The 11367-nt window shown below is 38.0% G+C and overlaps 1 protein-coding gene across 1 annotated transcript in view; it reads right to left on the bottom strand.

Annotated features, from left to right (window-relative positions):
* Positions 1–1416: 1416 nt before the first annotated feature.
* The window catches only part of usp24 (ubiquitin specific peptidase 24), a 69222-nt gene continuing 59271 nt past the window's right edge, over positions 1417–11367 (bottom strand). Inside the window, exons 49-67 of the mRNA XM_016498346.1 lie at positions 10953–11173; positions 9283–9407; positions 8798–8939; positions 8570–8720; positions 8281–8376; positions 8097–8200; positions 7664–7777; positions 6022–6229; positions 5725–5814; positions 5233–5335; positions 4420–4541; positions 4228–4341; positions 3896–3961; positions 3740–3806; positions 3572–3650; positions 2915–2990; positions 2737–2823; positions 1815–1925; positions 1417–1670 (exon numbers count right to left, since the gene is read on the bottom strand). Of these exons, the coding sequence (XP_016353832.1) occupies positions 1608–1670; positions 1815–1925; positions 2737–2823; positions 2915–2990; positions 3572–3650; positions 3740–3806; positions 3896–3961; positions 4228–4341; positions 4420–4541; positions 5233–5335; positions 5725–5814; positions 6022–6229; positions 7664–7777; positions 8097–8200; positions 8281–8376; positions 8570–8720; positions 8798–8939; positions 9283–9407; positions 10953–11173 (2139 nt within the window). The 3' untranslated portion in view covers positions 1417–1607. The remainder of the gene's footprint in view (positions 1671–1814; positions 1926–2736; positions 2824–2914; positions 2991–3571; positions 3651–3739; positions 3807–3895; positions 3962–4227; positions 4342–4419; positions 4542–5232; positions 5336–5724; positions 5815–6021; positions 6230–7663; positions 7778–8096; positions 8201–8280; positions 8377–8569; positions 8721–8797; positions 8940–9282; positions 9408–10952; positions 11174–11367) is intronic.

Here is an 11367-nt window from a genome sequence, read left to right as displayed (position 1 = left end):
TACACTTTTCCCACTTTTTGGCTGCACAACATGGCTTTGAATTGGCAGACAAACATTCAAATATTAATAAATAGCTAAGCATTTTTTTTTCCTAGAAATAATACAAGATTATGCCAAACTATTTAATATGGTTTTCTTTTCATAAGGTTTTCTCTTCAATATGACAACAGGACAGTTAAAAAAAAATAAAAAACAGACTTTTTTTTAGAAATTAACAAAATTCATTTTTATTTACAAATTAAAAACATGTTCATTATATAAGAAGTGTATTCAATTCACTGTATGAATGAATTGCATATTTAAAGTATTTGTAATAATAGTTATAACAATAAAAAAAGAGCATCATGCCATTAGGATACCATGGGATTACATTTATTTTCTAAATAAAATGAGTGCCTTATAAAACACAAAATCCAAATCCTAAAGTAAAATGTTTCTTAACACCAGCATTTAATCCGGCACTCTACTTTCTCATTTCTAAATTGTGGTTTGCAAAATTGCAGCCTTCTCTACCTACTGTTGTGACTCACTGTCCCGAGGCGAAAAAAAAAAAAAAAAAAAAAAAAAAAGACAAATTTGGCTAAATTAACCCTGAAAAGTGTCTTCACGTCCCTAGACCTTCATACCAGAGCGGCACAAGACAACATCAAAACAGACGAAATGAAAGAGCGAGACAGTTTCTCAATGACAAACTCTGCTGATTGTAGCACTCATTGTCTTTCAGGAAGAAGAAAAGCTCGTTGGACAGTAGCGTCTCTGCGTGTTGCATATGTGTCGTCGGACGCATCTGCTGATGCAATATGTCTTCCGCTGCAAGGTCAGTCCGCCATCATATTTTGTATAGCACTGGCGTAAACCGCTTGTGTCTTTTGCTGCACGCTGTTCCAATCCAAGAAATCGACGGACAGAAAGCAGCGAAGGACATCCGTCCAATTGTCTCTACGTGATGAATTAGTCTCAAATTGAATTCAAATTTAAAGTGCATTTAAAAAAATACCAGCAAGAAAGAGAAGGGAAAAACGGTGTGATTATTTGACTCTCAGAGACTTGGCAAGTTCCTCTTTTTTTCGAATAAATTTGAGGCACCTCTCAAACAGATTCACAAAAAATAAAGAAAATCAGTAAAGGATTCTTAAAAATATTATTTTACATTTGAAATTACACTTATGGAACACATCTTTACATTTCTCATGAATAGTATCTACTTAATTACATTGGCAAATATACGCTGACTTCTTTTAAAACGCCCTGTCTGGCACCATAGTAGTAGTTCGGCGTAAAAACGTCAAGGAAACAAACGCCTCCGTTTTTATTAAGTCTCACTCGTCTGACAGAACTCAAGTCAGAAGAAACATCTAAATCACTTGCATGACCTGAACTCTAATTACATCCAGCCAGGCTTCGACCACCTTCGCCTCTGTTTACTTCTCAGGTGAGGCGGCCTGAGGAGCGAGCGCTCCGACGGGGCCTTTGGCTGCTTCTGGTCACTCCATTTCCAGTCCCTAGAAGAACAAATGCAGTTTTCTGATTGTCTGTTTAGAGCCACATCTTTCCATCGGAGGGTAACTTTTTTGTGTTGTTTTGATGCGCAAAAACAATGAGAAGCGTTACGGATCCACATCTTCTAGATCACTTCGAGAATCACCCAACATCATTGGGGATTCGGATCCCTGAGAGAAAGAGAGGGAGAAATGGTGAGAGTAAATGTCATTATTTATTAAACACTAGTGTATTTTATCCTATCGCTGTTGACACTGTTTTATGATATAACTGATGATGGACTGCTGAATTAATGACAGACAGAGCTCTACTACCTGTCTGAGGCTTCTGTCTGAGTTCTCATTGGCCGGGCTGCCGTCTGAACCATTACTGCTGCCGGACTGCTCCTTCTCATTCAGTAAAGCTGTGGCATAAGCTAGAGTGTCCTAAACACAAAAAACAGCATTCACTGAACTTCATTCAGCAGTTCACATGCACTCCTAATGACTCCTAAAATGGGTGGCTAGCAAAATCTCCTGTGTTAGCTCTAAGTAAATCATAATGTATTTATTATTGCTGTCAAACGATTAATCACGATTACTCGCATCTAAAATAAAAGTTTTTGTTTACATAATATATGTGTGCATACTGTGTACTTTTATTTTGGATGCGATTAATCGCGATTAATCATTTGACAGCACTAGTATTTATTTATTTATTTTTTATTTTAAAAGATATACATTTTGTACATTTTAAGATCAAATACAAACTTAAAATAATTTTAATCAGTAGGAAATGTAACTTTGTACTTAGCTTAAACTTTGAAATGAGCTTAAATTAGCATTTTTGTGTTGTTTTTATTTCATCTCAAAGGAAAGCAAAACATGAAGGATGTACAAAAGTGAGGGAGAGGGAAAGAAAGAGAGGAAAATAGCACTCCTAAGATTTTCACAAATTATATTTTGGATTCAAACTGAAGTTTTCCCTAAAAGTGCTGTGAACTATAACTACTCAAAATAGTGTTTAGTAATTGAAATAAATCTGAAATAAAGTAAAATATAAATAGCAGATGGAAAAAAAAATTTGTCCCAGCATTTCAATCATTTTACATCAAATCAGTCAGTGCGGAGCTTTCAGAAGAAAAACCTTTCACAAAAGTTTTGAACTTTAAATTGTAAAGTTGAAATTTCAAGTTTGACAAATACATAATGAGTTTATTCTGGTTATGTATAATGTAAAAAAGTATGAGTGCCATACCTGTGCTGAGATGGTGCGCTGGAAGGTTTTAGCCGTGGACGTCTCATTCGATACGTTACTCTGAGGCGTCCAGTAGTGCTCAGACATCTGAAAGAGGAGAGAAGGGGAATTCAATAATGGATGCTATTTCACAACAAAGTAGTGGAGTGTGTGTATGCGTGTATCTGTGGTCTCTTGCCTTCTTCTGAAGCCACTGCACTGCCCAACTCCAATGTCCTGAGAGCTCTTTAAAATAGTCCTTAGCTGGAGAACATCTAACAGAAACACAAAGACATTTAACAATGCTGCCAGAAACACTTGACAGTTCATTAATCACATTAGATCTAAGAATGCATAATTTATCGCTGACCATAATAGTATCAGCCATAATTATTAGGCAAATAATGGAAGCAGACAATATTAGACGTTATTTATTCAGATTCAAATAGTCATTTACTAAATAGTTATCTTTTCTACTGTACATTAATTCATTTTGTTTTTCGTGATTTCACATCATATGGAATTATTGTTTAAAAAAAAAAGAAAAGAAAAACTGTAGACATTTTTCTATCTATCTATAATAATAATTTATGCATTTAGCAGACGCTTTTATCCAAAGCGACTTACAGTGCATTCAGGCTATACATTTTTTACCAGTATGTGTCTGTCTCTGTCTGTCTGTCTGTCTATCTATCTATCTATCTATCTATCTATCTATCAAATATTGGCCAATAACCAAAATGGCACCTTTATATCATCTATACCTAACACACAACTGTATTATATACAATTACATTCAATTATGTCAATATCCATATTGTGTATCCCTAATTTGATCCCCGTGTTCTACACTCACTTCTGTGCCAGTGTGACCAGGAACTTCACACACTGATAGCAGCGACTGCTGTCCACATTGTTGCTCTGATGCATCAAAGCTGTGAAAGAACGAGAATCACATATTAGTACACATTAATTGAATCTTACAACTACTCACACTGATAGAGCCAAATCATACGGTTCTTACCCAGAAGGCCCTTTTCAGATTCAAATGCATATTTGAGCCTCTGAGACTGCAGAGGGTCCTCTACCATCTGAGAGGAGAAAATAAGAAAAAAAGGGTGTTACATCATTATATCCTACACAAAAACTGTTTTTAAGACAGCACACGGTCATCACTCACCAGAATCTCTAGGAGCATCTGAAAGACGTTCTTCAGTTCGTGAGGAGGAGCCGTTTCCAGATGGTTCTACAAGTCACATGAACATGTCATAAGGAAGATTGTAGTAGGTTTGCTTATTTTGTAAAAACAGGCAGGGATTAGCTCAACAACTATTTTCCTGCAGAGATTACTTCAGGTTTGTATATGTATATATGGTATTACTTTCACATTACACAACATACATACAACAATATATTTTTCTATAAATAATATGTACAATAAAAAGAATAAATTATAAATATGAATAAATTACATATATCAATTAAAAGGTTTAAACTAGTCAGAGTACCGACCTTGAGTAAGTGTAGGACTCCCAGTGAGAAAGGTTCGTTACAGAACGAGCAATATGTGATCATCTCTATGAGAAACGACAATGGGCCGGACAACTCACGCATGGCAAACATCACCTGAAAGACATGTCTCAGTCAGTAGTGTGCAGTACAGACAAACAGAGACAGGAGATAGAGAATAAGAGACATTATTACCTCCATGAGATACACCTGCACTTCTGCTTTGAAGAGCAACGTGTTGATGTCTGGATGTAGAGGCAGGAGGGGTGAAGATGGAGCCACCAGTCCTGATGAAGCGTGCTTGAACACTCCTTGAGCTGAACACACATGAGAAGTGCATTAACACACCAGCGTTACCTCATCACTCACACAGAGAACCATTAACATCTAAACCAGGGGTCGGCGACCTATTTTAACCAACATAATAATCACTGGCATGTGAGCAAGAGGGATATTAGGATGACAAAAAGCTTTAAAAGTTACATTTTCAGCCTGGTCTGCCTCAGCAGTCTAAGCGCTCGCCAATGTCAAAATAATTCAGATGGCCAACCAAATCAAAGTAGGCGGAGTTTACTGTTCACAGAAGCAGAGCGCGAATTCCAGCGGGAAGCGTCAGTTTAATGTTGAAAGAGAGCCAGGTAAGATAGAAATTTTATATTAGTCAACTGTTTTATGATAGAAATGTTAAATGACCGACAGCTATTTCCAGTGATGCAAACCACTTTTTTTTCTCAAATATGGCCATTCTGAGAGAGAGTGAGAGAGAGAGAGATAGAGAGAGAGAGAGATGAAAGTTTTTTGAAAAAAAAAACAACAAAAAAAAACTGAAAAAAAAAACATCTACATTTTAAAATGTATTAAAAAGTATTTTCTTTTTAGTGCACATTAGTATTTTATTTCCATTTTTTGTTTACATTTTTTTTTTAGTCATTACGTTTTTACGCCCTCGTAATAGTTTTCGTTAATGATGATATCTTTGGTGTGTGTCCAGAAATCGTGTGTTCTTACACTCTGTCCTCTGAGACGTGAGGTCTGTGTGCAGCATGATCAGGGCCAGAGTGTTGTGAAGATGCAGGAACTCACGAGCCTGTGCTGAACTCCAGCGCCGGTGCTGAAACACAGAACCAGCAGAACGTCATTAACACAGAGATGAACACCTAAAGGGACAGTTCACCCAAATATGAAAGCTCTGTTATCATTTACGCACCCTCATGTCATTCCAAACCTGTTTGACTTAGTTTTGTTCTGTGGAACAAAAAAAGAAGTATTTTGAAGAATGTTGGTAACAGTCTCGGTTTGGTTACCAACATTCTTCAAACTATCTTCTTTTGTGTTCCGCAGAAAAAAAGAAACTCATACAGGTTTGGAATGACATGAGGGTGAGCAAATAATCACAAAATGTTCATTTTTGGGAGGACTATCTCTTTAAGCAAGCAGTAAACCCCAATATTCTCAAGCCAAATAACACTTTGTCAGGTGTTAACAAAGTGTCTGCAATACCTGGTTGTTTTGCCGGTTGGGTCCCAGGAGGAAGACAAGCATCCGACGATAAGCAGAATGTTTCAGCAGCAGCTGACATGGCCCACAGCCCTAAAACACATCATCAGTGAATAACTCACATTTGTTCCTTCAGCTCCTAAGAGTGGCTTTAGAAGACAGAATATCAGTTGTCACTGTGGGCCCCTTTTATGGTGCTTTTTTGGAGCTTTCTATTTGTTTTCTTTATGGAAAAGAACAGCATGAGCTTTCTTCACAAATACAGTCTGATGCCCATAAGAGTGACATCATCGTTCTCACCCTCTGAGCAAAGTTACTGAAGAGGCTGAAGTACTGAGAGCAGTTCTTGCAGTTATCCGGGACATCCTTATCCAATAGAGACAGCAGCATGTCCAAAAGACAGTCTAACCCAGCGTCCTGGAAGTACAAAGCACTCTCCAGGGTCTTCTCCAGGATGGTGGCCACCACGACACGGACCTCCCGCACACTGCATTCCAACAGACAGATCCTACAGAGAACGAGATTCACCCATTAACAATGTTAATTCAGTTGATTTTGAACCAGTTTTCCACTTTTTGCATGAACATGTGGTAAGAGACGATGGATGCTGGCATATCTGAGCTGGTTGGGAGGTCTATGGAAACTTTCCCTGCAGAGCCAGATCTATTGTTCCCTCCAGGGCGAAAATTTTTGTGAAATTTCAGTTCCAGGTCTCCATTGATAAGGGAAACGGTTGCTTTTTTTGTTGGAAGTGTGTCAGAGCTCAATCAGAAAACATTCGGGAACATTCCCTGGCTTCTGCTGGGGCAGCCCTAACATCCGATACGAAGCAGCCAATCGTGTAGCAGGGCACTACGCCCACCCTCACTCCCAATCTGGAGCACCTTTTGACGTGGCAGGCATCTCCAGATCACGCTTAAATGCTTTAAACATTAACATCCCCTGACTGGCAACATTTTTGGTTGACAGAAAGCAGCTGTGGCCGTACCCCACACATATGCTATTGATTTTCAGTTATATGATTATGACCACACATTTACACTTCACACAATCACAGGTGTTAATGATAGGTGGGGCTTTGGGGAAACTGGGCACTAGCTAAAAAGTTCATGGTCTCCTGGGACAGTTTATGGCTTTTCATTTCTTTTTTACTTCTTAAGGTAGAAACTAGTACAACAGAACATTTAACATAAGTCAAATGTAAAGTGGCTTCAAAACATATTTGGACACTTAAATACCACTTGGTTTGTTATATTGTGTCAGATCATTTTTGGTGTGTTTAACAGAGGCATGGAAAGAGCCGTTCTAAATTTAAAGAAGGTGAGAATGCAGCAAATTGGACTTCAGATTGTTGCATTTTCCCTCTCTGTCTTTACAACACACTATTCCCAATGATATCAATTGATTTGCAGTGTTCTCTGACTTTGTGAGTGCAAATGGACTGATATTAGCAAGAGAGAGAGATACAATAGCAAGAGAGTCTTCCTTTGTTTTTTCTTGTCAAAATGAAGGAATGTCTTTGGAATTATTAATTATTTTAGCCTATCATGTAAAATGAAGCCTTTAAGAGCTGCTGGTGGAAATATCAAGTGGAAATCCCATTCACTAGCACTCACCTATCACATCCACCTGATTTCAGCAAATCAAATCAAGTGAACACAGACAGTGTGATTAATATTCATGAGCACAGCTTTCTGTCAGAATTCAGTGCACTTTATATTATTAGTAATATTAGTTATTGTTATTATTAATATTATTTTTCATTATCTATATTATTGTATTTGTATTTTTTATTATCTATATGTATATATAGATATACAGATGTATAAAGATATTTTTATATTTTGTGTCTGTGTGTCAACAGTCTGGTTAGTGTTACTTTTTGCTAGCCAGTGGGGATTTGCCAATGTGTGCGTAGAGGGATAGAGATAATGTTGCTCACTTGATGATCTCCCGTCCTTCAGGTGCCACCAGGTACTGCACCATCCACTGACACGCCTCACTACTCTTGGACAACAAACCCTCCATGGTAGCGATCCACTCCTCTGTGTCCACCCTGAGAGAGAAGACGTCAGAGTTCCCACATTGAAAAAATACACTGATAAGTCTAAAGTCATTTTTGTTGTTTTAATTTTACGTTATTGCTCATATTTTATGCGCATTTACAGTGCATTACAAATGCAATTAATTTTAAATGATCAATTATAACTAATAAATAAAAAAAAACATTTATAATAATAATATATTTTGTCACTATTAAAAAAAAAAAAAAAAATGTAACCACTAGTTCTTGTCTTTGTAATAGTTTACCAATAATAACCCTGTGTTAACAGGCCTTGATTTTAAAGTACTATAAACTAAAGCATCATCCCAACCTGAGTTTCTTTTTAGTGCGCAGATAAGTGTGGAAGAGGAACTGGACAGCCAGCTGCAGGCTGGTTTTGGCCATGGCCTGATACGATGGATGCTTTAACTTCGTCTGAAAAACAGTATAAAGCTCAAATTTGTGTGCAGGAAATATAAAGTGCTTATAAAAGAGGCTGAATGCTCAGAGCTTACTGCGTTGACAGAGGCCAGAGACAGTGTGAAGTTGAAGTAATCACTATTGTAAACGTCTCTGTTCTTCATGAACTTCAGATTTTCATCTCTCACCATCTATACAGATCCAAAAGTCAATTTTTGTGAACTTTTTGAGAAAACAACAAAAATGTCTGAAACACTGTATGAATAATATAATTATAGTTATAGTATAGCATGATGTTGTCAGACCTTAACATCCACTCAACCTGGAACATTTATTTTAGTCACATTGGAATTGCAATGCATGAAAAGGCCTTAAAATCTCTACCTGATAGATCCTAGCAGGCATCTTTTCCACAAACAGACCCTTCTTCTCTCCTTTCTTGACCAAGCGTGTGAGCAGGGTGAGGCGGTCATTGTTGGCTCGGGGTGGCCGTGGGGAGGATTGGGGTGAGATCTCTGGAGAGGATGGGGCTGACCTGAGGTGAAGGATTATGAACATTAATGAGAGAGTCCATATTCCAATGCTCATGGAGGAAGTAAAACGCTAACTCACAGTGAGAGATCCTCTGCCTCCTGCCTCACGATGCTGACTCGACTCTTTTTGGGCAGGACGGGGGAGTTCTGGTCACTGATGCGCTGGTAGAACAGCATGTAGGCGTTCCAGTAGCGCCGCCGCACATCCGGGTAGGGGTTAGCTATAGCATGTGAACACAGTGGCAAAATATTAATATAATAATATGAACACCATGAGTGATATTAATGACGATGACAATGTGACATTTAATCCATCTAAGATGTACTGTGTCAATGTTTTTTATATATTAAGTCAAACAAAATAAATTTAAAAAAGTCACCAGTCAATAACATGAATAATGGTTCGTGGCTACCACAGTAAAAATAAACAGATTTTTAGGCCTAATTTTGTGTTCATGTTGAAAGATTTTACAGTCAAAGTTGATTTTATCGACTTGGTGCTGAAGTTTCAGTATTTTTGACATCATTCATTTACATTGACTTGAGGAAATATGAATAACTTACACTGGTCATAAACTCTGGGTCTGTACTCTCCTCCAAAACACTCGTACTCCAGAGTCTCATCGTTCATGTCAAACTCTTCAACAACATTGTCGTTAAACTTATACCAGCGTCCTCGTGAACTACCCCTAAAAGAGAATAAAGCGTTGAAAAACACACATTACAAACATTGCTCAGTTCTCCTTGGTCACCCAAACATTCCTTCATTCCCTCAAAAAATTTGCCATTTTAAAGCGCCATCACACTGCCAAGCATCTGGGACAGTTTAAGGCTCTCATAAAAACACTCTTGCCAAAAACAGAAGCATGGCCCCCCAGAGACCCATAAATACACATACATACACACAGAGGGGCAAAAAGACCTCCCAGAAACATGTTTCAGATATTACAGTTGCAGAAATATGCCCTATATATAGACTGTATTTTATGGAAATAGATACTGCAGAACTTCATTTATGTATTGTTCAAACACAAGACCTCTGGGATTTTTTAACACAAGCTTTATGCAACAATACGATGCATGCTGTAATATCTTACTACTTTTCATATTTTGGGGATTTGTTCCCTAGAAATAAACTCAAGCATTAAACTCAGAATCCAATTCTTCCCTTATCGTTTGTGTAGATCAGTGATTCCCAAACTGAAGCCAAAGCCCTTAAATAAAGCCTAAAATATTTGCTTGAAGTACCCCCAAAGAAGTTAGCATGTCAATAATTGAACAACATGTTAACATGTTCACAGTCCTCTGATGTAGGTTAACAGTCACGTGACATGGAGGAAAACAAATAAAATGTTTAAAGGGGTCATATGATGCTGCGTGTACATTTGGGCAGCATTATGCAATTATTTCCACATAGTGAGGTAGATATGTGGGGGCGTGTTAGAACAAGCCGTTTTAGGGGGGCGTGGCAGAGTCTTAACTTTGATAAAGAATATCTCTTTGGTTTTGAGACTTTAGTCTTTGCAACTTCAGGGATCTTATCTATGCACAATCAGCTTGTAACACTCCAAAGAGAAAGGAAAACTTGAAATCGCATCATGACCCCTTTCATCTTTTTTAAAAGTGTTTTATTTTAAATTGTTTTTATTTTAAAATTATTTTAATCTGAATAGTATTAGCATGTTAATGGATATGAAAATGTTAAGTGTTTGGTCTTGGTGGATTAGATCTGCTACACACGCTACTGCTGCTATAGAGCAAATATGGGCTTGCTACTGTCAGCAGATACACAGACATGCTGCTTTGAGCATGTAAGATATGCTGCTGCTGCAAGAATAAGCACATATAAATCCTGTAGCAGATCTTGACAGGTGGAGCTGGGGAGGTGGAGGGTTTCAGAAGAACTGCAAGGCAAGCTTGCTGTGAAGCAGCAGAGGCCAATCAACTTGTGCCATGCAGTAAATTATGTTATTGCTAGCAGACTGCATGTATAGGATCTATCAGCCTACAGTTTCATAACTAAACTAGATATTAATCAACTCACACATCCCAGTTTGGAAAATCCTGGTGTAAATGGTAAGGCCTGATAAGAAGAGGTGTACTACCATCTTCATCAAACTCTCAAACCAAGTCATCAAACTCTCTCCTTTAACTTGGGCCAGCAAGTAAACACCGAGCATCCACCCAGAAAACCCCAAAAACACGTTAATAGACACTCTCTCTTGCAATCTCACCGGCGGTCTTTGATGAATGAGTAATAATGTCCTGCATGGGCCTGTCCGCTGTGGACCACCACTCCCACCAGTTCGTAGTTCTCAGAGATGGTGACCTTCTTCCGAGGCGATCCCCCGGATCCGGCCTCGCCCCCTCTCCCGTTCTCTCCATGATCTGCACTTGAATCTTGACGGGCCATTCCTGACACTGTGTACGGCTCCATGTTCAGCACCCAGGGGAACTATAAATGAAGACAAATTATTGAAATAGATGCAAATCCTTTATATATTAACATTCAAAAATCTGGGGTCAGTAAGATTTTTTTTTTATGTATACTTTTTTTCAGCAAGGATGCATTAAATTGATTTAATATTTAATATTTTTACATTGTTGCGAAAGTAAATTCTCTATCAAGAAAATGCTTCTGAACTTTCA

This window comes from Sinocyclocheilus anshuiensis, unplaced genomic scaffold (genome assembly GCF_001515605.1).
Source record: "Sinocyclocheilus anshuiensis isolate Anshui unplaced genomic scaffold, SAMN03320099.WGS_v1.1 scaffold801, whole genome shotgun sequence".
NCBI classification, from domain to species: domain Eukaryota; kingdom Metazoa; phylum Chordata; class Actinopteri; order Cypriniformes; family Cyprinidae; genus Sinocyclocheilus; species Sinocyclocheilus anshuiensis.
This window is presented reverse-complemented; position numbering and strand designations above follow the sequence as displayed.